Genomic DNA, 25,791 nt, shown 5'->3' on the forward strand with positions numbered 1-25,791 from the left:
TCCCCCGTGACTTTCGTTTATCCTTTCTCCTCCCCTCTCTTCCCTATCTCTTCCCCTCTCCACCCCATTTGCATTGGAGGGAGGCGATGCTATCGCGACCTTGAAAACTTGGTTATTGTCACTCCGGGATTTCGTCTCTTCCTCCTCCCATTAACACTTCCCGTCCCCCCTCTTTGCGGACGTTGTCGTTAAGATTTCTTCTCGCCTCGGTGAAACGCGAGGTCAACCTACACCCGTTCGATCGTTTTTTTTTCTTCTTCCTTTCCGACCTGGCCAATCGCTCAAGAGTGAGGAGCTCACAGGATCTTAGTCTGCCGACGGCATCCGTTCAGTCCATCAACTATGCGTGTCTCTCTGTGTGTCTCTCTGTTGGCCGGGGTGATCGCCCTCGTCAACCAGCCTTTGGTATCCGCCGTCCAACTATATTGTGCCTCATCGAATACTGGAGCCAGCTATGATGCGGGTAAGTAAAAACAAGTGTACTTACTATTTCTTTTGCTCACTAGATCACATGCAGTCTCCAATATTTACCAATCCAACGGTGCTTGCATGAAGACCTGTGGAAACTACGCCTTCGGAATTCTCCAGGAAAGAAATGTTGGTGTTCAAACGTGGCCCCATCAAAGACTGACCAGGTCGATGTATCCAAGTGCAATTCAGCGTGCGCTGGTTACCCGAGTGACCTCTGTGGTAACACTGTGGAGAACTTATTTGGATATGTGGATGCTGGGAACAGCCCAACCAGCACTGCCGGTGGATCGAGCACGACTTCCTCGGTAAGCCTCTTCCTTTCTTTTCTTTATGCTTCCCCCCTCGCTTTAAACCGCCTTTTGTGTTCAAATGGTCCGTTGCCTTTGGATGAGTTCATTGTGGTCGATCATGTTCGAGTTTATTCTCAATCATGCGGAACTGGTTTTAATACCCGGGACAGGAGACCACAAAATCATCGTCGGTGACTACGAGCTCATCATCGTCAACAACTGTATCGTCGGAATCATCCCCGAGTACCCGACCCCTTACTAATCTCCCGTTACAGTCCGAGTCAACCAGCACCACTAGCCAAGTCGCCCTCACGACCTCTTCGGATGGCGAAGTGAAAACAATCACTGTAGCGGACCCAGGACCAACCTCGGGCTCGGACGGCAAGTCACTCAGCGCAACTCAAGACGACAAAGGCTCTTCCCTGAGTGGTGGCAGCATCGCCGGGATTGTCATCGGGGTGATTGCAGGTCTGGCGCTGATAGGCGCGCTGGTCTTCCTTGTCTTCTTCTATCGCAAGCGTGCGCGCTCCGCAAGCCCCAGCCCCAGCCAAGACATGGGCCAGCGTGAAAGTCGTGCTTCTAGCTTCTTCGGCGGAGGTGGCTTCCCCGGGGGAAGTCTGCAGCGTAATCCCACCTTCACTGATAACCGCTTGCGAACCGACCAGGTTCTCTATCCCAATGGCCCGAGAGATAGCAGTGTTTCTCTTCAAGACGACCAGGACTATTCTCGGCCTGTTCTTCGAGTAAGTCACCACCAGCCGAGACTAATTTCTATGTACGCTAACCAAGCCGAAAAGCTTGCCAACCCCGACGAATAAAATGGATCAGATTTGGCATCGTGCCCCGTCCATGCTTCTCGAATAAATGGCCGATAACGCACTAGTTTATTGTCGCCCACCTCCACTTCCCTTGACCATTAATTCTGCGCGATCTCGCCAAAAGCAGTTCTATTATGATACCCACTTGTCACTTGACTTCTTTTTTTCTCTTCTCAAGGTGGCGACTAGACGAACACCGAGCAGGAGATCTTCGAAGCCTGTTCTTTGAACTCAGTGACCCGCTCCGCCGAAAGCTTGGATTCCCAAGCATAGGCGCACCACAACACCAAGAACGCGATCCTTTACAAACACAATGAGTTCACGAGCAACATTACATACCTTTGCATACATCCCATGGATCACGGCACACTCACACCGAATGACTCCAACGTACATACATCCTCACATCGCGACATTTTGATCCTTTTTTTTTTTTCTCTAGCTCATTTCGACAATTGTACTATTCAGCCAGCTCGTGCTCAACATTAATTCACCTGTTTCCTGCCTGCATCTGGCTCCAAGGTACCGAAGACCTTGTTGTATTGTTAGATTACAATTACAATATTATTGAACCTCCTCCGGGAGTATTAGTATATCTTATTGAAGAGTTCATCATCTTGTCTGCTTTTTCCTCGATTGGTCTGGTATTTACTCTGACGCGCCCTTGTCAATGGGACCGCGGCAATATTGGGTGTTTCCAACCAGTGTAGTCGGCCCAATCGCCCAACTAGCTATGATTGCAATCCTAGGCTGCTTCGGAACAAAACGCGTCGCCCAGTTCTATTAGACATGTCTTTGACAGACGGTAGGTCATGGCTTGTAGTCACTGGTCGCGGGTTCCGAACCACCGCATGGAGGTTGGGCACAAGTCAATGCATTCTGTTCGTCGAGGTGGCAATAAGCACGTCCAGTTCTCGTCGTGTCTGCCCGTTCCGAACTCGAAAATTTGGAGAACTTCGAAGTAGATGTAGTGCCAATGACACTCACAAGGTCCGAGGCGGTATACTTCCAGTCTGCTAGAGTTTGGACTATTTTTGTACTAGAAGTACATAATGAATGCTCTGGGCTAAATCGGTGAATATGAGGGATTGTTTTGTGTTGTGTACAATGGTGGTGGTTATTACATATAGTTTTCCGAATCTAAGCAGATGCTGCTTGACGAAGGAACCAAACTTCATACAGGATCTTGATACACTCATCCTTTGCTCCCAGAGCTCCAAAATACCCTTAGGACTACTCGTGCTGCTATTCCTATCCCTGTAGTTGCTGTCGGCATAAACATGGACACCCTCATCCATCCGCATCTCGCAATCATCGCACGACGCTGCTGTACAGACTAAGACAAATGCCCCCTCGCAAAATCTAGAATGTTGACCTAGGTACGCGCTCTAATCAAATTATACGCTGCATCCTTATCAGCAACAGACCGCAACCAAAGCACCGTATACTCACCGTGATATCTCTCGGAAAGACCCGCACCGGCCTCCATTAACGGCACAATACGCACGGGCTATGCTGCATGGCTAAAATTGGGTGGAATCACCGCATTCTTGTTGGCGGCATTTTCACTGATAGAGGGCAGAGAGAGCACCTGCCTGAAGACCCTATGGTCAGGTCTCTCGATGGCCGCCTGCCAGACGGTTGAGCTTGCTCGGGTAATTCGACGGCTTTCTTCGTCCGCTCGATCTTCTCAGGCTTCGTGCGTGAACAAGCGACCCGGACGGTATTGAGACTGCCTCCGAGGACAACAGGGCACATGATATCGCCATTGGTCATAATCGTCCCCCCTCTAAATGGAAGAATTGGCCATAGCCGCCATCGCAATACCAGAGGACATGCGGAGAGGACTTTCGGTATCTAGGAAGCCTTCATGTAATGTGCCGATAGCAGACTTATGATCTCGGGACATTCGGGCTGTACGGCGAGACTGAGACTGAGCATCCATCTCTCCGAGGTCGCCAACAAGCCTGTTTGCAGAGGCCGCTCATAGTCTGTTCGGTGGACCGGGACTACCTCACTCTGCTACAGTTGCAGGGCCCCGTGCGGTAGTACGAATTCGGGCTCATGCCGAGACCGACAAAGTGCTGGACGGGTAGTAGCTTTGCCGTTAAGTATGCATTATGCAAACAGCTCTCACAAGAGGCTGCCAAGTAGTAGAAGTGGTTTCCTGATTCGCATAAGCCGGCAAATTCCTGGGAACCTGGTCTTGTGCAACGGTGGGACAGAATTGCTGCCGGCTCATCAAGATAGTTGGTGTCACCCAAGGGCCCATGCGATTTTAGCTATTCGAAATAGGTACTACAGACTTCGAAGATGTTGAATAGTTTCGAGTTAGGAAGGGATAAGGCTTGGGTTTCCTTGCTTTGCTATCTGGACAAGGAACGCATAAAGAGATAATGATACCTCTGAGTATAATATAATCATCCCCGACTACAGATCTCTTTGTGTAGGCTGTCTATTGTCAGCGAAAATGGACAATGGAGCGAGTAAACGCTTGGAATTGTTCGAAGATGCTGTTCAAAGTTGTTGCTCAGCGTATAGTCATTCAGAAAGCTGTCAGACAAGCGATCTCGACCTGTGCGGGCCTTGCGGGCTCTCGCCTAGTAATCAGACAGACTACAGACTACTAGTCTGATGGTGGCGATTGATCATCTATGTACCGGTACTGGTAGATGTCATAGTCGGTATCACGCATTTGCCCGCGTGGCCATGAATCAGGTCTGTCACCTGGGGGGGTTAGCTAGGAATTATTAGGACTTTCTGGATGGTTGTTCCTTACCCAAATTAGTAACTTTGGCCCCGGGTTGATAAGTCCGATCATGGTGCGCTAGCAGAGGACTCGGGGGATAAAACCAGTAAGGCTGGACCCGTCGTGTGCACTAGAACGAATTTCTTCGACCAAGCGTCAATGTCCAGCGCTGGATTCTCCTAGCGGGTATTACTTGATGTAATGCGGCTCAGTACTGTTTCGGCAGGTATAGCAGTACCGATATCGCTGTTTCGACAAAGCCGGGAGAGCCAAACCGATATAAGGAGATGAGTGGATTAGTGGCGCTTTGCATGGTCGCACCGAGGTTCGCTGCTCATTCTCAGACGGACCCTGGCTATTTGACTGTTTAATAAATTATATTAGCCTAAAGAATATATCAGCTATTCACGCGCGCGATGACTATAACTTGACCGAGGGAAAGGATCCAAGTTACTCTACACTCTACATCTGTGCCATGAGTACATCTGTGGATATTTGCGAAATTTATCTCTAGCCGAAGGAGACCGGAACACATTCCGAATAGCGCGTGTCTTGGTGGACTGCGGGGACTGAAAAGATTTCCGCTCAATTTGATGCCAACAATGTTCAAGTGGAACTCGGCACAACTTCGGCAGACCAGAACTTTGAGGTCTGAGAGTTTCGTCGCTTATGACCCATGCTAACTAATCGATCATACGTTGTCCGCATCTCCGGACTTTCCCCCAGATTCGCCAAAGAATGCTTCACCGGGAAGCTCGAACAGGCTAGTTGGCGAGTTGACTCCAGGTTTCAAGCCCCATGGGCCACCCCAGCGGGCCCTGCGTCCAACTCGGTTCCCCGGGTTTAAGCCTCTGGACCGAGCACACGATGCCGATAGTGAGTCTCGCGTGGTTTTCAGCTTCAAAACGGTCCACGTAGGCCGAGAACCGGCCAATCGGCGTGGCCCAGCGGCGCGCTGTCTCCCGCCTGGCCTCGTGGCGTGTGGGGGAAAAGGAGTCCGAGAACCCAGAAATGCTACAGTTCCCATGCGTCTGCTGGCCGCAATGCCGTACGAGCCCAAAACAGACAATCCTGAAAGCGGATTTGTCCGGTACCTAGAAGATTCTACCTTCAGCTATTGGGCCTAAGCTTTTGTCTTTCGTATGGCCCCACGCTTCCTCCCCCCAAATCCCTGTGGTGAATCAGCCTATGCCCGAACGGGAGACGCACGCGGGGAACCCCAGGCTCTCTGCCCCTTCTGTGGAGGTGGCCACAGAATTGTCAGCTGATTGATGCGGTCTCTCTGTGTCTCACGAGCTGATCGGGTCTTCTTTGGACTGGAATCGCCCGCATCTACAAACCGTCGACCCACTCGGAAGAAGCCGTGGGATCTCCCAAGACTCTTGTCTCTCCCCTGATGGTTTGCATGCATGATCTCTTACTGGGGAGATTCTGACTGTAGTGGGGCCAAGGAACTGAGTTGCATTTTTTTTTTTCTGCAGCGCTAGAGGGCCTCCGTCAGCACTAAGGACTAAGCACGAGAACCCCGGAAAAGGAGGACCCTTGCGCACACTGGGGTTGAGCGGGCCACGCTGAGAGAGACTTGACAGAAAGCCACATTTGCCCCCCCCTCCCCTCCCCCCTCCAATCGCATCGAAAGGCAAGTTGTCTCGGCGTCGGGGCTTGTTCGTTCCTAAGTTTGGCGGGGGTCGCCGACACAGCGGCAAGGCGTGCTACGCCAGTGCTTCTTTTTCGGCTACAAAGATTTGGTGGCGTCCATTAGCCTGTGCGTTGAAGCTGTTGGCCGTAATATTCCATTTCCGACTTCTGGTTCTTCCCCGAGCCTGAGACTGCTTTCTCTCTTAGCGTCTCATTAGCTTTGATGAAGACCTGGAACGTGTGATCTGGAGGGCCTATAGGGTCCTAGCTCCCGGTGATGCCAGGATTAGGGTTGCAGTGTCGTATAGAGTAAATGGCCGGGACCATTGGCCTACTGCTCAAGCCCAAACCACAAATGTAAACTTCGGAGGGAAAAAAAAGTGAGACTAGTGGAAAATGGTAAGCTTGTCTATTTAATCCAAGTGGTCTGCCTCTCACTTCTGAGAAGTCCTTTCCGGTTGACTCTTCCCTCATCTCCTTCTTTTCAACTTTCTCATCACCCCTCTTTTTCTCGGCTCTTTATTCTTCCCTCTTGGAATATTGAACTACCATCCACCATGGCGGTCAGTCAGTCGGTGGTTGGCCGTGCCAACGCGGAGAAGGCCCATGGTCTGATGGGTATGCTGAAGAACCCGTATGTCTTCCTGACCTGCTGCTTCGCCTCCCTTGGCTGTATCATGTACGGCTATGACCAGGGAGTCATGGGTCCTATCTTGGTCATGGAAAACTTCCAAAATCACTTCCCCTACTTCGAAGGCTCGACCATTCAAGGCTGGCTCGTGTCGGCCCTGGAGCTCGGTGCTTGGCTCGGTGCTCTGATCAACGGTATCCTGGCGGATCGCATTTCCAGAAAGTATGCCATGATGGTTGCCGTCGTCATCTTCACTCTCGGTACTGGTTTACAGGCGGGTGCGCAGAATCCAGCCTACTTCTTCGCCGGGCGCATCATCGGTGGTGTGGGCATTGGTATGTTCAGTATGGTCATCCCGCTGTACCAGGCCGAGATTGCTCCTCCTGAACTGCGTGGATCGCTGGTCTCTTTGCAGCAGCTCTCCATCACCATCGGAACGGCGATTTCCTTCTGGCTCGACTACGGTATGCAGTATGTGGGCGGGGTGCACTGCAACCCAGAAGGAATTGACAACCCTTTCCTCAAGAGCGGAACCTACAATGCCGCCCAGAACCACGGCCACACCTGTCTCGGTCAGAAGACGATCGCCTGGCGTCTCCCGCTGGCCCTTCAGATCATCCCAGCCTGGATCCTTTTCTTCGGCATGTTCTGGTTCCCGTTCTCTCCTCGTTGGCTGATGATGAAGCACCGCGATGAGGAAGCCCTCGCTACCCTTTCCAAGCTGCGCCGCCTGCCCGCCGCCGATCCCCTCATCCGAGCCGAGTTCCTCGAAATCAAGGCGGCTGTCATGTTTGATGAAGAGACCGAGCGTGACCTCGTTGGTTCTGGCGGTGCCTTCGCCCCCTGGAAGGCCCTGTTTGCCCCGAACATGCTGCGCCGTTTGCTGCTTGGTTGCGGTATGATGGTGTTCCAACAGTTCACTGGTATCAACGCCGTGCTGTACTATGCTCCTCAGATTTTCTCCAGCTTCGGGTTCTCGTCTACCACCCAGACCCTTCTGGCTACTGGTGTGACTGGTATCTTGCAGATCATCTTCACCCTGCCGTCTGTCCTGTTCTTGGATAAATTTGGACGCAAGACCTTCCTCATTGTGGGAGCCATTGGCATGTTCTGTTGCCACGTGGTCGTCGCTACCGTGGAGGGTATCTACAAGCCGCAGTGGGATCTCAACGAAGGTCTGGCCAAGACGCAAGGATGGGTTGCTATCGCGTTCATTTGGCTCTTTGCCGTGAACTTTGCTTACTCCTGGGTATGTCTCGCGCTCGCTGCGACTCTTGTCAGGAAAAACCTAACTAACTTCGATGCTTCTAGGTCCCGTTGCCTGGGTCTTGGCCCAAGAGATCTTCCCCAACAGCCAGCGTTCGCGCGGTGTCGCCCTCGTCGCATCCACCAACTGGCTCTTCAACTTCATCATTGGACTGACCACCAAGGACATGCTCGACTCGATGAAATACGGAACCTACATCTTCTTCGCCATCTTCTCCGGTCTGGGTGGCCTTTTCATTTGGTACTTCTCGCCCGAGACCAAGGACAAGACTCTGGAAGAGCTGGATGTCTTCTTCGGCGGCTCTGAGGAGAGCATTGCCGAGGCCGATCGCCAGCGCATGCAGCGCATCAACGAGTCCCTAGGCCTTGCTGGTGTTGAGAATGTCGAGGATCTTAAGACGGCTGTCACTTCCGAGCAGGTTGAGTTTGAGTCTACTACGAAGGCCTAGAGCCCGGAGTAAGATCCACTTTGGAGACTCTGCAATGAAATAACGCAGGATATGTTCCATACTAATTTAATGATTCTTCAAGTAATCAATGTACACAGTATATGAGAAACTTATGCTCGATACCATACCCGGTTTCCAATGCCTCCAAACAGTATCCCGTGATTGACATGGATGTAGGGGAGGACCTCCAGCATGATGCCAGGACTGGGTCATTCCAAGTTAGATGGGAGAGTCCACCTTCGAAAGCCGAGCGGTCAAGATTCCAAGAGGATGTTGCCTTCGAGCTTGCTATGACCATGTGCCTTTGGTTTGCACAGAGAGAACTTGCACGCGCTTTCCCTCGTCCTTGGAACGCAATTGATCGCAGACATGTACATCATCGGACACGAAAAGTGGAGTCTAGACCGACCGGGGGTGGATGACAGGATGGAAAAATGGGTCCTTCAGTCTTGGTCCTCTTCCGGGCGGAGATCGTGGTACGCGAACCCGCAAATGAGCAGCCGTACAGATCAAAGACGATTAGCTCAATTTTTAAGACAGGGTCTCGCTGTGGCGAAAAGAGCCCCGTTTTTGCCGGCACGGGCGAGGTTAAACGTTCGCAATGTGGGGAATTCCGCCTCCAGCCCCAGTTTTATCGGCGAGACTCAGCCAGCATCGTAAGGCGGCATATATGCATAGACGGTTGCGTTGGCCACTGTTACGCTTCTGCCTGCGGTCTTGGTGCCTTTGCATGAAGCAGCTTACGATTCCGTGGCCAAAAGACCGTCGCCCAAAGTACCAGTACTTATTTTGGTCGTCCCTTGTTCGGCTAAACGGATCCATGCCACATGGAGGCAGCCGAAAAGGTGTGGATCCTATGATGGAACTAGCGGCTGAAGGTAGCATATGTCAGGGGCAAACATGATCCATTGCGGCATTTGTGAGATGAGATGGCGAGGATTGGGGTTAGCAAGAGATGGTGAGCAAAGCGCTGCGGTTCTGATTGGCGGGCCCTCTTGCTTGACAATAGAGCAGTCAAGTCGCCAATTTCATCATTGACGGTGGGAATAGATTGCGACCCGTGGACCGCTACTCCCCGCATCGGTTCGTGAGACCAGCCAATCACCGGCTGCGGTGGCCGCTTAGGCTTCGTGGCTATGTTTATGCATATCTGCACTCATGTCACCTTGTATCGATTCATTTGGCGGATATACCAAGGGGATTCGAAATAATATGGCACTTGGAATATCCTGTAACTGTTGAGAACGTCCCAAACGCCGGAGCTCTCAAATCCCCAATTAGGCTGTTTGGCGGGAAAGCCACCCCCGTCGATCCTTGCCCTGTCTCTGTGGGGCGCGCTCTGACTCAGCAATCCGCGATTGTGAATGGGCCAAATCAAGCTACACGGGGCTTGTCTACGTCATGCGCCAGTCATAGGACCATGCGATTTGACTTGGATGGATATACTAAAAAGGCAGCGGGACGCAAACTGTGCGGGGTTTTTGGATAAGACTTGAACCCATCCGGCGCTCGAAGACAAATCCGTTTTGCATCGGTAAACAATGTCCACGACTACGCAAACACAACCAATAAACAGCGTTCATGTCACGCCTGGAAACCCCAAAGTCTTGGGCCGGATGAGAGGACGACGCAAGGCGGGCGAAAGCGACGCCGGGAGACAGTTGCTTGAAGATGGCAGGCAGGGCGCGAAGCCCCCCACCATCGGGTTCATGAAACAATGCGAAGTGCCCTCCAATATGCCCAGTTACCCGGGCCTCGACCGATGGCGCCTGCTGGAAAAGCTGGGAGACGGTGCATTCAGCAGTGTTTACCGTGCGAGCGATACCAAATCCCAGCATCGCGATGTCGCGATCAAGGTTATGAGGAAATACGAAATGAACGATAGACAGGTATGTATTATATGAACTGTTTGGACCGCTCAATCGGCACCCTCTTGTGGGTTCGGAAGCACCGGGAATTGTGAAGATCGTCTTCTGACAATCGCCAGAAAACCAATTTACAAGAAGAGGTCAACATCTCACGGAAGCTGGACCATGATAACGTGGTTCGCCTCATCGATTCTTTCGAATCACGCCAATATTACTACATGATCCTGGAGCTTTGCCCTGGCGGTGAGCTCTATGATCAGATTGTCAGCCTGACATCGTTGAGTGAGCAAATGAGCCGGCATGTAATCACCCAAGTTGCCCATGCCGTGGAATACCTGCATGATACGATGGGAGTGGTTCACCGGTAAGTCATGCCACAGGATAACCCGGGAATCCCCAATCAGCGACTCATACATAAGCATCAGTGACATTAAACCCGAGAACATCCTGTTATGCCCATCTTCAGCGACGCCTGCAGTGACGCCGATGGAAGGTAGGAAACCCCAGACACCGGGAATTGATAAGGATCGCGAAGAAGCCGTCTCGATTGCGAAGGCAGGGGCAGATGACATCGGAGTGGTGAAGATCGCGGATTTTGGGTTGTCCAAGATAATCTGCGGATTCCCCACCATGACACCATGTGGGACTGTGGGTGGGCTGCGCCCGAGTTGCTCAAGGAGCACAACTATACCACCAGCGTGGACATGTGGGGCATCGGCTGTCTCCTGTTCACCATGCTATCTGGCTTCCCACCGTTCTACGATGAGGATCTGAAAGTGATGACCCGCAAAGTCATGAAAGGAGAATACTCGTTCTCCTCTCCAAACTGGGAGTCTGTGTCACCGGAGGCCAAGGACCTCGTTTCCAAGCTTCTTACCATCAACCCAGAAGACCGGTTGAACATCAAGGAGTTTCTAGCCCATCCATGGGTATGGGGTGACGAGGATACCACCCCATCCAACGAGACTACTGCTCCGACGTTGGACGATCCGAAGTCTGAACTCCAGGACTCGCACCGCCTGGCCATGAAGAGCTCGGCGGCTTTCCGAGAGAACGAGACAAACCACTATCACGCCGAGACTCCGAGCATCAAGGAAGTTCTCAACGTCAGCTTCTCCGTGCAACAGCAGCACCATGAACGCCAAATGCAAGACATGGCGAGTCACGCAGGACGTGACTCGTCTCATCATTTCCATAGGCGAGCCCGGGTTCAATCGGGACCGTCTCAACATTGGAAATAGTAACCTGCTCAAGAGGAGGGGGCCAAAATGATCAGATAACTGATAAGATTGCTGGAACATGGCCGGGACATTCTAGCTTGTATAATAGTTGTACTTGTACGATGATGAATAACGACCTTCTGAAGACTAACATTTCCGAATGTATTTTTTTCATTTGACTCGGCACCTTGATAAGTTTAGCGCAATGCTACAACCGCTTCCCGGTTGGCTATCCCAACCCCATTCTCGGACACTTAAGATCATTTTCTCTTCGCCCCCACATGTGGGCCTAACATCATCCAGGTGCAAATGCTCACCTGGCGCCCAGGTGGGCATCTCGATGATTTGTAATCGCGCATGGCGCTGGGCCCCCCCCAGCTATTGAGGGGCAATGCGCACAACGCCCAAAAACAGCTGAAAATCGTTTATTCGAAGCAATTATCCCGTGGGATCTGAACGAGCATATTGCCTCACATGTCTGCATCTCAGAAGACCTTCATTGCAACAGGCACCTCCTCGGGCTTAGTATGACATCACACATGCCCCCCTTCACACCAGTGCTTGGATATCTGACCAAAAAAGGCAGGGGTTCGAGGTGGTGAAGCAGCTTCTCGAGGGTGAACAGGCGTATAACTTTATCCTTGGTGCTCGAAACACCGAAAAGGCTGAGGCTGCCTTTGAGGACTTGAAATACGATACCACAAAGCACACTGTCACTGTACTTCCATTGGACCTGCAGAGCCTGCGAAGCGTGCAGGTGTTCACTCAACAGGCGCTCGCAACCCTGGGTCGCAACAAGCTGGATTACCTGTTCCTGGCTGCCGGAACCATCGATAATGGCGAAGGCCCCGGGCCCCACGGATCTCAGTGGTGCACCGGATATGTGGTAAACCATCTTTGTAAGCTATGAGAACCCACCGGACTTTGTAAGACACATGTGCTGATAAGAGATTATGAAAAGCTCAACATTATCTGCTTCATTTGCTTCGCGAAACACTGGTTGGCTCACAATCGCGCATCGTCTTCGTCTCTTCTGGTTCAGTCCGCAACGTGCGGAACAGTGACCCTAGTGCGTTCTTCTAATACCCGTCTTCCAGGCAATCAATTAACCAGATCCTCAGAAACACTGGATGCCGACTTGAAGGCGAACTCCCCTGCTGGTGCCTATTCGATCTACAGCGCTTCGAAATTCGCCGGGCTATTGGGGGCGCACCACTGGCGCCGCAACCTTCCCCAGTGCACCATCGTAGCCGTCTCTCCGGGCCTGGTTCCTGGCACCGGCCTTGCCTCGAATATGGGTCTGACTATGGACATGCCTGATGCGAAGACCGTCCCTGAAGGTGAGAATCTGCCCCTCTGTTTGCGAGATCTACAACATACTCAGAAAGACTCCAGGTGCCCAAAATCTCCTCCGTGCATTCACCATTCAAGATTTCCCTGTCGACCCTGAGCAGATCTTCCTGACTAGCTGGGGTGAATGGTGGCCCAAGGACGTCATTGGTCTGAGTCTAGACAAGCAACTGCAGGATAAGTGGTGCCCGAGCCTCGAGGAGATTGAGAAGAGCGAGGGGCTCTCAGCATAGGAGGAGTGCTTGGTGTCTAATAATCGGTTTCCTTTTCCCCCTTGGCCTAAGTTGGAGATGGATTTGCCCTTGCTTCGGCTTTCCAGTTCGTAGGTCAGAAAAGTCAACAGCAACATGAGCGTGCTTTATTCTCCGGCCGAAATGTTTATATCATGGTGAAAAATGTTTATATAGTGATGAAACTCTGGCTACCAAAACTTGGTGCCAAATTCTGCAAATATGAGTTGAATCAGCTTTCCGCTGGGTTCTTCTTAGATTGGACTTCTCATTGTGAATGCATCTAGAATACTTTGTCGCTACCATTCTAGTATAAATGGTAAGTGAACTTGGTAGACGTAGAGCCTCCCTTTGAAGTAGTTCTCATGAACGACCGCCAGACAGAGAATGGTCCCCCCTAGCGTCTCCCTTATAAAAAATTCCTATGATAGTCTACAAGTGACGTTCATGGTGGTCTAGTAGTACTGCCAAGCGGCTGGACATTTTTACCCTTTCGGGTAAGGGGATCTGCGGTCTTCCTTATCGGTACATCCAGTCCAGATGCTCTTATCTGTCCATCTTGTACTACTGCCCACCTTGAGGTTTCAATGATGCCTCTTGCTGGATGGAAAATTGTATGGCATCGACAAAGGTAGCTCGGATTCTTCAGGGTTCTTGGGGCTGGCCAAGGACGAGGCCAGTTTTATCGGATATGCTCTAATGACTAGAACTAGACTGAAGTAGTCCTGGTATCTACGTGGTTAACGCGATAAGAAACCCTGAAAAGATACAAAACAGAGTACTTCAGTCGTCATCGTAGGGCCAACCCGGCGAACTCTCGCCAAACATGGCAATCTTAGTCGATCCAAGCACAGGCACGAACCAAAGAAGATATGCGATGCGTGTATGATACTTCTTGAGGAGCTTCCCCGCTTCTTCGATCCGGTCCCAAGTGCAACAATACCGTCCAACCTCGGATACATCGATAAACTGGGAGTATTTATTGGCTAGAATGGCTCCTTTTATGATCAAAATCTAGCGATATACAAACCTGGTTCATATAACAAGGAGCCTATTGGTGCATGGCACAATCCCTGGCACAACGATGGACCTACTCCCCAACAGCCCCGAAAGCATCTGGAAGCTCGGAATCGTCTTAATAATTGCCATAGGCGCCTACCTGACCACTTCTCGATCCTCCATCCCAGTCTTGCGCAGACTCTCCCTACGCGGCCGCAGAGACTCTACAGCCAAAACGCCCCCGCGATCGTTATCGCCAGATAATAAGCGCAGCACATCGCCTCCCGAAAGCTACAGCCATGTCCTCCCACCCCATCGTAGAGAGTCGCTCCTCCAGCTCCAAGCACACTGTTTCCGCTGGCGCAATGTCACCGAAGCAGAAGTGCGCCAGAACATCTTGCCCATGACCGCAGACTATATGACCAGCCCAGGCAACCTGTACACTCCCACTGGATTTACGGTAGAGCAAGTGAAAACCCTTGGAGACTTCCCAGACTATGCAACCTTATGCGGAGTCCCGCTCCCCAATCCATATCCCGAACATAACATCGAGAAGGCGCTGCCTCGCCCATTCAGGCCATTCCGCTGGACGTATCATCAGACCATGTGTACGATACCGCTCCCCATCCACCAAGTGGTCCCACCGAACTAATGCCCGTGGCAGCACTGACCAAACTCGAAACCGACTGGTGGATTGAGCTGGAAAATACCTACAAAAGCCGCATTGCGCAGCGGAAGGCCCTCTACGCCAAACACGGCAAAGCGGTTCTCGATGCCCTGCCGGGCTCTGAACTCGCCTGCAAGGAGCTCATGGAGATGGTGCTCCAGTTTGTCTGCGCTCGATACCCGCAATATTTCTCCGTGGTGGACAAGCGGATTCTACAGAACCGCATTCTCGAAACAGAGCAGGATATCCGATCCAAGCCTCCCCTGGAGATCCTCATTGACAACATCCCCGAAGACTTTGCCATAATGCTCCGCGACGATCAAACGGGGTATTACTTCATGCGGGCGGGCGTGATATGCTCGGCATTGGGATGGAACGTGGGATCCAAAATTGGGAAGCAATTACACGAGATCCACGCGCCGATTCCTGACTATAAAGAGAAGATGCAGTTCTCTATGGATCGGTGCGTAATGTTCCTGTTGGGGAGGATGACATTACAATGTAAGGCTGACTCTATGGAACAGGTTTTTCACGAAGATGCCGACGGACAAGCCCATCCAACGGGGCTCGTGGGGTCTCGAGGTCGGGGAGCCTCTGTATATGCCGCCAGGAGACCCCCACGAGGCTCTTCGGCTCACGCAAGATCCCAACCTGACACTGAGACGAGTGCAACTTGCGCGTCGACTGGCAGACTCTGCGTCGTCTCCCTATCTCTGCGGGCGTTGTGTTCAATTTCAAGGCCCTCTTCACGCCTGTCTCCGAGTTCCGGGATGAACCCGGCGTTCCTGCTTTGATTGCTAAGGTCTTGAAAGAGGGAAAGGAGAGCCTGATGCGGTATAAGGGCACTTGGCACGTTCAGCATGTTATACTTCCGAAGTTGGAGGAATGGACGAAGGAGCAGGAAGATCTGGGTATCATGCCGAAGGGGTGGGAGGTGACTACTCTGGATGAAAGTCCTTGGTTCCGGAATTGGGAAGAGAAATGGCATCGTCAGCAAGGTTTTTGAAGAGGCCATGTCGTCTTAGTATATTAATAAAATGCGTACATTGTCCCGTCCACGTTCTATTCTTTCATCCCTCCTCTCTGCTACTAGTAATATTCACTTCGAATTCTGACATGGATGATTTGGCTTCAATGTTGAAGAGTTACTCAGAGAGATATACCACCGAAGTCATTGAAGGCGCTGGGTTGTATCTAGTAAATAACTTTAAGAATCTCGTTACTGCATAATGAAGCCTTGATCAACAGTAGAACTGAGGAGAAACTGAGGAGAATACGTCTACTTCTACTAAGGCCTATAGGACTAGCTTATGACTTCCAGGGTGCCACCGGTCCGCAGGGGCCATGCCATGGGGGCAACAGATGCTGGCCTTCAAAGCTGTCATTTTTGGCTTCTTTTTCAGAGGACCTTACACAATAGTTGTAATTTGGTTTATTTGCTGAAATGGTAGCTCTGGGGTATATTAAATCTATTTCGATGAATGCAACCAGGTTTGGCTATTAGAGGCAACGGATTGTTGAGCGGTTGGATGCGGCCAAGATCCAAGAAAGCAGAAGAAGCCATGGGTTTCGCAGCTTATCATTCGCCTCTCTTCTTTTCGCTCCTGTTTCTGGTTACGAGTTCCCTGAGAATCCGCTCTTTGCCGGGTTGAGTATCTGCGAAAATTCCTCTGGTTCAAAATAGCTGACCGGCGGGAATCGGTTGAGGTTCGACACCGCAAAGATCAAGCCATGGGCCCGACAATTATGCAGTAGTGGCGGGGCGGGACTCGCGGAGCATGGCGTGAGTGTGTGCCAAAGATTTGGCAAGACAGTTCACAATGTGGATGTTCAGCTGTCCGCATCGGCAGATTTCGGCTCTGAGGCCCAACCGTCACTATGGCCGCTCTCTGAATGTTTCTCGTCTTCACTCTCTCGATCCAGCTCCTCCAACTCATCTGCCAAAGGACTGATCCGCTCATCCAGCAGATCCAAGTCCTCCAATTGTGAGCGAGGAGGTAGCTTCCACAAGCTCGTTCCGCAGACACGGTCCTTGGTCAGAAGATCGTCGATAAATTGGTCCATGTAGGTAAGGGTAAAAGAATCGCGGATTCGGCGTTTCAGTTTGCGATAGTCGAGCAGGAGCGGCTCAAGCGTCTTGTAAACATCCACCGCATCAAAGGTAAGCCGTACATAGAAGGCAGCAAGTGCCCGTAGATATTTGAAATCGCCACGGGCTTGCAGCACCTCTCTCTCCACCTGCTCTTCGTCCTCGACGTCACTACCTGGGTCGCTGTAGTTGAGGTACTCGAGGATCACGTCTCGTTCCGGGTGGAGCTGCAAGAGCTTGAAGGCTAGGCAGATAAATGGCGAAGGCTTCTCCGATACACCATAGGTACCACCGACGAATGTGAGTTCAACTGCGCGGTCGCACAGAGTTGCCGCGTTCAAACCGAAACATTGTTCCTTCCAGTAGTATGAATCGGTGATTCGGTCGCGGACTGCGGTCTCGAAAAGCGTAATCGGGTTGACGCCTCGGACCAGAGGCCCAGTATACCCGCGATTGTCTAAGAAGGCGCTGGCGTCAGCACGGTGCGTCATGGCGAGGAGAATAGCAGATGGCGTAGAATTGGGCAATCAGTGGTCGAGCTAAGATCGATACAAAGCGGCAAAAAAAACCCGGACCGCCCACATGCCCTGACCGCCTGACCGCCTACTATCGATAGTCGCACGGCCAACGGCAGTAAACAGTAAACAACAAGGCACTAGCGTGATGTCATGAAACAAGTGACGGATCTAGAACCGTGCAGAGATACCGTGGGCTATTATTAACTCGAGGCTGTCTGGGATCGGATGTTGTGACTGATTCAGATTCTGTCAACCCCTCCCTTTCTCCAGTCCAAATGTTTGGCACATCCACATCATGGTGCTTCTCAATTCATCCACAGTCTCGACCTTCTTGTCGATGGGGGTGGTGTGCATCTGCACTCTGATGCTCTTTTTTGCAGGATATGTGTTGCAGCAACAATCAGTTAAGAACATTCAGCATGCCTTGCGGCCACCACAAGCACATCCCGCAGGCCAAGGATCTACATTCCAGAGTTCAGAGCATCAGCGTGTATTATCAGAGCTGAACTCCAGATTAGCGGCTGATCTTGATCAGCCCCGAGTGGAGCAGAGATCTCTTGCGGGTTCGAAGGGGAACTACGCTTACCTGCAGCTGCTCTCAAGGCCTGATCCATCAGACATCTGCTCGGCCGTCCTCTTCTTCAAGACGCTTGCCAAGAATGAGAGCGCCATTGAAGACCGACTGTTTATGTACCCCCAGGAGTGGGACCGGATGTCTTCCAAGCAGCTTGGGGAGGATGCGTCCACAGCCATGGCCATATTGCGAGCTGCGAGCATCAAGTACGGGATCTGGCTACTCCCAATCGACATGACTGCTGCAAAAGGATATTCAATTACAAATACCAAATTGCTTCGACTCGGTCAGATTCAATTCATGCAATATGACAGTGTGCTCTATGTTCAAACCCCTGGCCTGATCCTCGACACAGGCAAGCTGGATCAGGTCCTTCTGTCTCAGCCATTACCGCTGGTCCATGACAAAAATCGCCCGGACTCCTACGATAATAAGGCCTGGACACCTTCAGCGCTTCGTCCAGAACGAGACGCAGATCTTCCACCGGTCTATTTGGTGACCGTAAACAATGTCGGCTTCAGGAATGTCCAGGCTCGGACTCATGTTCCCAACACCTCTCTTCCTGGATTTGGCAATTTGATTACAGGGCCGAGCGGCGTTGATTGGGATAATGAGTCTGAAGGCTCGGAGCTGCCAGGCTATGTCTATTTCGAAAATGATCGTGATGGCCGGGTCAAGTGGGCAGGAAACCCACTGTTTGGGACCTGGAGAGCGCAGCAAAACGAAGTCTGCGAGGGCCTAGTTTTTGACGATATGTGATGGTTTCATTGGGCATCTATTGCTGGAGTTACGGAAGCCTACTTTTAAGGGACGGGTTGGCGTTGGTAAATAATTTGCTAGGATTTGTACACACGATTTATGGCAGGTTCATGATTTACGGTGCATAGGATTTGCATAATGCAGAGTGCAAAATGGATGAACTTCGATTTTTTTTTCTTGTTTCTCGGCTTGGTCCTCACTAGTTGACGGCTTGCTTTTCGCAGCCACTACCATGCCCCTGTCCCATCATGCATTCATTAAGTTCAGGTTATCTCAGGCATAAATTGATGGCCTCCAATCTCAGTTATTGTGGAACCCCAATTTCATAACCCAGTAGTACTTCAGTAGAGTTTCCTTCCCAGCCACGGTTTCCACTAGTTGAGATCATGAACCTGCACGCATTATCGATGTAAAGTTGGGAGATGGTTCCAGTACGATGGCCTGGAATGATGAGGAACGGAGTAGTAGAGTGTCGACTCGCAGGTGCTTGGTCGTGTTGCAAATCATATAAACGTAGAATATCATACGAGGCACTAGAAAAAGTTGTCAGTCAAGCTACTCGACTTTCTCGGCTCAGAGGGACGAGCTTACCAGACTAGATGACGGCCATTAGGCATTGCTTGAAGTGCTGTCACGGGGCCACTGCCTTGGGGGGAACTTGAATGTTCTTTGCGCCTCACGGAGGCCCTTGTGTAAACTGAATTCTTCCACAACCCCATTACGACGACCAGCGTAGATGAAGTTGCCGTCCGGAGACCAACATGCATTCATACACCATGGAGGAACATTGCGGGGAGAGATTCGAGCTATAGGGTCAGGTTGCCGCCGGTCCCACACCCTGATAGTACCGTCCATGGAGGCCGCCAAAAACGTTGTATCAGCTCCAGTGCTTTGTTGATTGGTGGGCAATGCTGACTGGAAGTCCGTTACTTGTTTTGAAGGCTCAAAATCCTCTGTCTTGGGAAGTCCATTGACAGCTGGCTGTGCCGTCTCATGCGAAGCATCAGCATCTGGCATCTGGGTATTTGATTCTTGATGAGCCTCGCCATTGGTGTCAGGTTGCGCGGCCACATGGTCAGTCCCTGCTCCGGTAAGATAATCCTGGATATCATTCTCAACTTCCCCCGGTGCATCGGCGTCCGCAAGACCATTCGGAATCGCCCGTCCAAATTCGTCATCTTCATCAACACCAAAGACCCCACCAGATGGCTCTCCTCCATCTGCTGCACCACCGTCCGCATCGCCAAATAATGAATCTGCGCCGCCGAAGAGAGAATCCGCAGGAGATCCCGCCTGCGGGTTCTCAGCTGCACCTGTGTCGCCTGCGTCCGCTGATGTATCCATTGCGTTCGAACTTCCCGTACCCGCAGCAGAGTAATTGTTCGAGTATGTGCCATTAGGCTGGAAAGTGTCAATGGTATCGCTTGGGACCCTCAAACTGGAATCGGGTCGAAGCTGCACGGCGGATATTTGGCCTGCGCTCCCCCGAAAGCACGACCGAAAGCACGACGAGCTTGTCCTGTATTCAGATCCCAATCAAGCACACGTTTATCCCAACTACCAGACAGTAAAGAGTGCTCATCGGAGGTCAAGGTTAACGATGATACTGCCGACGTATGCTGACGCAATTGTATGATTTCTCTCCCTTCGTCGTGCCGTAAGGTCTGCAAGCGGATAGCTCCCGACTCCAGGCCGGAAAGCAACCATAGCCCCTCGCTCTGGCAGGCCAATGAATAGACCGGAGATAAGCTATTCCCATCTAAATTTTCCCAGTATGTCATCAGCACTCCAGCTTTCACGACGCTGTCAACGAACGGGTGTCTTTGCGCGACGGTCAGCATAAGCTTGCTATTGATAGATTCCGCCCAATTAAATTTCCGGACATATCCGTCAGATCCACCGCTAAATACCCAGCGCATATCAGCTGTAGACGTCACGGCATTGATCGACGTGCTATGTGGCGCCGCTGTTGTCGGAGCAATGTCGTAGGTCTCAGCTGTGAGGCACTCGGGGCGAACTGGGGGGTGGTAGATCGAGAATTCGGAGAATGAACTGCCTGTGTTTTCATTCGAATCCCTAGCTCCATTCTCACGATTTTGTTGGGAAGCTGAACCAGGGCCATCCGAGGTCTGGCTTGCATTGGAAGGGCTGTCGGGGTCTTGATCCCCATCGCCGTCGCCATCCCCATCGCCGTCGCCATCGCCATCGCCATCCTGTTCATTGTCGCCATCGGCGTCACCGTCACCGTCATTTTCCTCTTCGTTATCGCCGTCGTCGGCATCACGCATTGGGTCGTCGAGCTCGTTCTCATTGTCGGAGCTGCCATCCTGGGATCCTGCACATAGTAAAACGTAAGCCGCGCGGCCATGAGGAGGGGTTCTTCAGAGGGAATTGGGGCATACCCGCAAGATCGCGGTCATCATCGTCCTCGAGAGGAGCCATAGCCCTGGCGAACGTGCGATTGAAACGCGACAGAGATCGCCGTAAAATTATAGCTGCTTGACCGCGGCAGGGCGGTTCGGCATGCGCGAGCCACGTCTTGGCGGGATCAGGGCTGCACAAGTTTTAGGGGGACGGCTTGACTGGAGTCGTTTCTCTCAAGCTGAAGAACGTCTTTCGCAAAGTTGCGCGAGCCCAAAGTCTCAGCAGGTCGAGAACGACCAACGAGGGAATGCGCGCAAGTTGCTGTGGGCCCCCCCTTGCCAAGAACACCCCGCCCTCAGCCAATCAAATTTCTCTATTGTATATGGAAAGCTAAGCGTTTATTGCATCCGGATCTATGTGGTCCTCGTTTGATGATACGTCAGATATGAAGATCCTATGAGTGAAGGTCATTGAAGGATTTCTGGACCATGTCGTCTAGGCAATGAGACCATCAGAGGGATTCGAGATAGGTTACTACTGTCGAGATTCAAGTCGATATGCAGGCCACCCTTCGATATATTTCTATGGACGTACTCCTACTACTGGTAACATCCCTCGTGAAACACATCCATTGAAACTCAACCTTGCAGATGTCAGCCTTAGAGTCCGAGGGTTCCATTTCAGATCAAGATCCAACAAAGTTCCAAAGTTGAAGTCCTACTTGTCATATCAGGCAAAGCGTGGACTGCCCAACTTGAACCTTAGAAGCTACACAGACCTTGACTTCAAGCCGGAAGTTAAACTTTCCAATTTTGCCGTCTATTCGCCTTCTTTGCATGATTGTTTTTCTCAATTTCTGATCACTCGAGGCACCACGGCTCTCCTCCTCTTTCCGCATCTCTTTTCGCTCGCTATTCTCTCGAATATTTTCTCACAACAATCCGAAGTCTTGCCTATTAATATTTCTGCAAAGCAGAAATAGTGCCACAGAGGATCCTAGGATCTCAAGATGGCCAACTCCATACGATTCACGGGGCAGCAATCTGCTCAACAAAAAAGAAATACACAGCCCGCAAATCAATCGATCCGAGATTACTTTGAGACTACAGAAAAAGATGAAGGTACAACAACTGAGACATGGCTCTCGAGACCTGAATACCCAACAGCGGCCGAAATAATGGAGTCTGATAGCCAGGGTGAGATCCCTCTGGAGCCAAATAAAATCCACGGGCCATGGGAATCGGCTGGACAATATCTACGGACCCACTACAATCTACTTCGAGAGGATGTGATTGCCCCTCTTAGGATCGGTGTTGCCCAGTTACGGGAGAATTGCGATATGAACGACAGCAAGGAGGCTTACATCTATGAGAAGGTTTGTTAATGGAAACTGCAAGCTATTCAAATTCACACCAAGTTAGACACTCATAAAATCAACAGGTCCATGTTGTTCGCGTGACGATGGCCCAAAAAGGGCTCGCATTCCGCATTAGGTTCTCAACAAAGCGGTCCGGCAAGAAAATAGTCTGGAAATATTCATCTCGGTTGACCACCGGATCTGTCGTGGCCTTGTCTCCTGTGAATGATCGCTTCTCAAGTATTTGCTCCCTTGCTGTTGTGGCATCTCGATCGATCGACAATGTCCAAAAAAGCCCACCGGAGGTCGACATATGCTTCGCGGACCAGGGGGACCTTGACTTCGACCCTCAGCAAGAATGGGTCATGGTCGAAGCACGGACTGGGTACTACGAGGCACATCGACATGTACTGATGGCACTCCAGAAGCTTTCGAAAGAAGAGTAAGTTTCTTTGTGCTCTGGAGGGAGAGGGGTTTCCGGGTTAATACTTGAGTAGATTCAACTTTAAAGACCATATCTGCAGTCTCAACACCGCTGTCGACCCTCCAGACTATATAAAAGTCAACCCGGTATTGAACTTCAAATCATTGCTCCGGCCAGCTAGCCAGAGTGCCTACCAGATAGCCGGAGTTGACGAACCGACTCGATTCAATGTGCTCGATATCTTCCCTACTACCCCTATGGGCGGCCTGAATAACAATCAACAAGCAGCCTTGAAGCAGATCCTTACTAAGAAACTCGCAATTATCCAGGGGCCACCAGGCACCGGGAAGACATTTGTCTCAGTTGCGGCATTGAAGATCCTCCTGTCGGAGATGGTGGGGGGAGCTCCTCCGATCATTATTGCAACCCAAACGAACCATGCTCTGGACCAGCTGATTTGCCATATTTCTAAATTCGAGAGCAATTTCATTCGTCTGGGTGGGCGCAGCAACATCGAGGCGATTCGAAAGCGTACCCTTTATGAGATACGGCACACCCACCAACCGATCGACATACAAGAGGGGATGATGCACCCAGCAAAAATTGAGATGCAGGCTCTGTCGAATAGGCTTGCCGAGCTTCTCAAGCCGTTCGACGCAGAGCGAAAGGGTCAGCCGCTTACAAGTGACCTGCTTCTTGAGAATGGCCTCATTTCTCCGGAGCAGCACCAGTCACTGCAAGCGCATGAAAATGACAGTGAATGGGTAGATTCATCAGTGATTGAAAGCTCCACTGACCCTTTTGATACCTGGCTCAAGGGACAATGCTGTCGCTACGAGGTCGATTACTCCGAGGGAGATCATGAGTTTGCCGAAGACGATATCGAAAGAAACTATGAGCAGTTGCGAGAGCTGGAAGCAGAGCAATCTTCAGAGAAAGACGAATGGGAAAATCTGTGGGGGAAATCCATAGATTTGCAAATATCTATGCGTGGCAAAAGCCCTCGTCTTTTGCGCCCTGGATCGATCTCTCGTGAAGCTATGGATGAATATCTGCTCAGACCTAACCTTTGGTCGATTCCGACTGCGTACCGAGGCATAATTTACAACATCCTCCGGCGGCGACTGTTGGAAATTGTCCGTGAAAGAGTCCGCAGACTTGCTGGACCTTATATGGAGGCGTGCAAGAAGATGCATATTGGAAAATGGGAACGTGACCACGAGTTCATAAAGAAGGCTAAGATTTTAGCAATGACAACAACAGGCCTCAACAAGTACCGACCCCTCATCAATAGCATCCAACCCCGAATTGTCATGGTGGAGGAAGCTGCCGAGGTGACCGAAGCGCCGCTGGCAGCTGCATGCTTCGAATCGCTACAGCATTTGATCTTGGTCGGAGATCACCAGCAGCTCAAGGGCCACACAAGTACACATCAGCTAAGCGGTGACCCTTTCTACCTGGACGTCTCCTTGTTTGAGCGTCTTATCAAGAATGGATTCCCTTATGCCGTTCTTCGAGAACAACGCCGAATGGTCCCTGAGATACGTGAACTCCTTCATCCAATTTATGGGCAACTGACTGATCATGTCTCTGTCCATGGTCACGAAAGAGTTCCAGGCATGGGAAATGTTCGCTCATTCTTTTTCAACCATAAGTTTCCTGAAAGTGGTGATAGCTTCTCATCGAAGATCAATGGGTTTGAAGCTTCTATGATAGTGGAGTTCGTTCTCTATCTCCTATGGAACGGCGTCTCTTCAGACCAAATCACGATTCTGACCTTCTACAACGGTCAAAAGAAGCTCATTTCTAGAGACCTGAAGACTCATAAGTATCTGATGGATCAGCCAGTCAAGGTTGTGACAGTAGATTCCTACCAGGGCGAAGAAAACGATATTGTAATCTTGTCCCTGGTGCGAAGCAACAATACCGGGACCATCGGGTTTCTGTCGGTGGACAACCGAGTCTGCGTTGCGCTCTCTCGCGCAAAGAAGGGATTATACATCGTCGGAAACGCTGACTGCATCAAGTATAGCAGTCCACTCTGGTCTAGCGTCATCGACATTATGTACCATCGGAATAACGGGTCAGACATTGGCGACTCTCTTCCATTAACATGCCAGAAACATGGAAACCGGACTATGATTAAAAGTCAGCATCTGAAAAGCATAAGTTCAGGCAGGATATTTCCACTATAAATGCTAACCTTTCAGTAGACCGAGCCGACTGGGAGAAAATCACAGGCGGCTGCACTCTTGCCATGCGGTGACATCCTGGGGTGCGGACATGTCTGCCCCGTTATGTGTCACGGGTCAGTTGCACGGAGCACGCATACTATTCCATACAATGCTGATCTGTTGAAAATAGATTTGATCATTCCTGGGTTGTCTGCAAAAGCCCATGTCTGCATATCCGCCCCTGCTGTGGCGCTCGCTGCCCCCAAACCTGTGGAGAACCTCATAGCCACCAATGCCGATGTCTAGACGAGGACATGAAGAATCTATCTCTTCGTGCCGATGGACAGTTTAGCAAACAGAGTCGACGGCAACAATTCAATGTCAAATACAAGCTAACTACCCAGGATACTACCACTAGAAGTCCTAACGCTAAGTCTCCGTCCCCGAAGCCCCAGATTCCAAAGTCGTCGAACGCTGAAAATCTTCCCCAAACCCATCGAGAAGAGTACTCTATGCTACCCGGTGAGGAACTTGAACAGCGGAAACAGAGAGAAAATGATGCCCGGACAAATTGGAACAAATTCGCAGGCGGCGGCGCTAGACAGCTTGACAAATTTCTACACACCTTGGCACGTTCCAAAGACCTCAATTCGATCGAAGTACAGCAAGCCCGTGCAAATGTTGATGAGAGCCTCATTCCCGAGAGCTTTAGGGCAGACAAATCTCCCCAGGGTACCAACAAAAGTGTTGCTAAGGAAATGTGCCTGATTGACCTAGACTCTGAGTGAGAAGGGCATCTGGTATGCCGAGGATCAGAGGAGAAAATGAGACTCTTCTAAAATTGTCTAGACTTGTTTCTAATTTGAAGTGCGTTTCCGAGTCAGGG

The 25,791-nt window shown here is 51.1% G+C and overlaps 10 protein-coding genes across 10 annotated transcripts; 8 read left to right on the top strand and 2 right to left on the bottom strand.

Annotated features, from left to right (window-relative positions):
* Positions 1–342: 342 nt before the first annotated feature.
* On the top strand, positions 343–1,579 carry N7468_008164 (Carbohydrate-binding WSC subgroup; the record flags this gene model as incomplete). Its single annotated transcript, XM_058477460.1, has 4 exons — positions 343–463; positions 518–597; positions 636–776; positions 932–1,579. 4 exons carry the CDS (start codon positions 343–345, stop codon positions 1,577–1,579), a joined length of 990 nt encoding a protein of 329 aa, XP_058327805.1.
* A 4,944-nt stretch (positions 1,580–6,523) lies between these two features.
* On the top strand, positions 6,524–8,312 carry N7468_008165 (sugar porter family MFS transporter; the record flags this gene model as incomplete). The annotated part of the gene is made up of 2 exons (XM_058477461.1): positions 6,524–7,850; positions 7,909–8,312. The coding sequence occupies 2 exons, from the start codon at positions 6,524–6,526 to the stop codon at positions 8,310–8,312; spliced, it is 1,731 nt and encodes a 576-aa protein (XP_058327806.1).
* Positions 8,313–9,853: 1,541 nt separating this feature from the next.
* N7468_008166 (Calcium/calmodulin-dependent protein kinase) lies at positions 9,854–11,421 on the top strand (the record flags this gene model as incomplete). The annotated part of the gene is made up of 4 exons (XM_058477462.1): positions 9,854–10,201; positions 10,300–10,544; positions 10,606–10,779; positions 10,878–11,421. 4 exons carry the CDS (start codon positions 9,854–9,856, stop codon positions 11,419–11,421), a joined length of 1,311 nt encoding a protein of 436 aa, XP_058327807.1.
* A 453-nt stretch (positions 11,422–11,874) lies between these two features.
* N7468_008167 (uncharacterized protein) lies at positions 11,875–12,983 on the top strand (the record flags this gene model as incomplete). The annotated part of the gene is made up of 5 exons (XM_058477463.1): positions 11,875–11,925; positions 11,987–12,299; positions 12,362–12,469; positions 12,522–12,740; positions 12,796–12,983. The coding sequence occupies 5 exons, from the start codon at positions 11,875–11,877 to the stop codon at positions 12,981–12,983; spliced, it is 879 nt and encodes a 292-aa protein (XP_058327808.1).
* Positions 12,984–14,064: 1,081 nt separating this feature from the next.
* N7468_008168 (heme-dependent oxidative N-demethylase family protein) lies at positions 14,065–15,652 on the top strand (the record flags this gene model as incomplete). The annotated part of the gene is made up of 4 exons (XM_058477464.1): positions 14,065–14,587; positions 14,644–15,109; positions 15,171–15,228; positions 15,314–15,652. 4 exons carry the CDS (start codon positions 14,065–14,067, stop codon positions 15,650–15,652), a joined length of 1,386 nt encoding a protein of 461 aa, XP_058327809.1.
* Positions 15,653–16,476: 824 nt separating this feature from the next.
* N7468_008169 (PRP38 family protein) lies at positions 16,477–17,226 on the bottom strand (the record flags this gene model as incomplete). Its single annotated transcript, XM_058477465.1, has 1 exon — positions 16,477–17,226. The coding sequence occupies one exon, from the start codon at positions 17,224–17,226 to the stop codon at positions 16,477–16,479; it is 750 nt and encodes a 249-aa protein (XP_058327810.1).
* A 322-nt stretch (positions 17,227–17,548) lies between these two features.
* On the top strand, positions 17,549–18,586 carry N7468_008170 (uncharacterized protein; the record flags this gene model as incomplete). Its single annotated transcript, XM_058477466.1, has 1 exon — positions 17,549–18,586. One exon carries the CDS (start codon positions 17,549–17,551, stop codon positions 18,584–18,586), a length of 1,038 nt encoding a protein of 345 aa, XP_058327811.1.
* A 304-nt stretch (positions 18,587–18,890) lies between these two features.
* Positions 18,891–21,028, bottom strand: N7468_008171 (WD40 repeat domain-containing protein; the record flags this gene model as incomplete). Its single annotated transcript, XM_058477467.1, has 5 exons — positions 18,891–19,119; positions 19,178–19,181; positions 19,267–19,987; positions 20,026–20,921; positions 20,989–21,028. The coding sequence occupies 5 exons, from the start codon at positions 21,026–21,028 to the stop codon at positions 18,891–18,893; spliced, it is 1,890 nt and encodes a 629-aa protein (XP_058327812.1).
* An 81-nt stretch (positions 21,029–21,109) lies between these two features.
* Positions 21,110–21,382, top strand: N7468_008172 (uncharacterized protein; the record flags this gene model as incomplete). Its single annotated transcript, XM_058477468.1, has 1 exon — positions 21,110–21,382. One exon carries the CDS (start codon positions 21,110–21,112, stop codon positions 21,380–21,382), a length of 273 nt encoding a protein of 90 aa, XP_058327813.1.
* A 577-nt stretch (positions 21,383–21,959) lies between these two features.
* Positions 21,960–25,693, top strand: N7468_008173 (uncharacterized protein; the record flags this gene model as incomplete). The annotated part of the gene is made up of 6 exons (XM_058477469.1): positions 21,960–22,325; positions 22,391–22,749; positions 22,805–24,814; positions 24,945–25,039; positions 25,096–25,205; positions 25,310–25,693. 6 exons carry the CDS (start codon positions 21,960–21,962, stop codon positions 25,691–25,693), a joined length of 3,324 nt encoding a protein of 1,107 aa, XP_058327814.1.
* Between the last annotated feature and the right edge of the window lie 98 nt (positions 25,694–25,791).

This window comes from Penicillium chermesinum, assembly GCF_028974085.1.
Source record: "Penicillium chermesinum strain IBT 19713 chromosome Unknown utg000006l:1.0-2335141.0:1.0-2336784.0, whole genome shotgun sequence".
Lineage (NCBI taxonomy): Eukaryota > Fungi > Ascomycota > Eurotiomycetes > Eurotiales > Aspergillaceae > Penicillium > Penicillium chermesinum.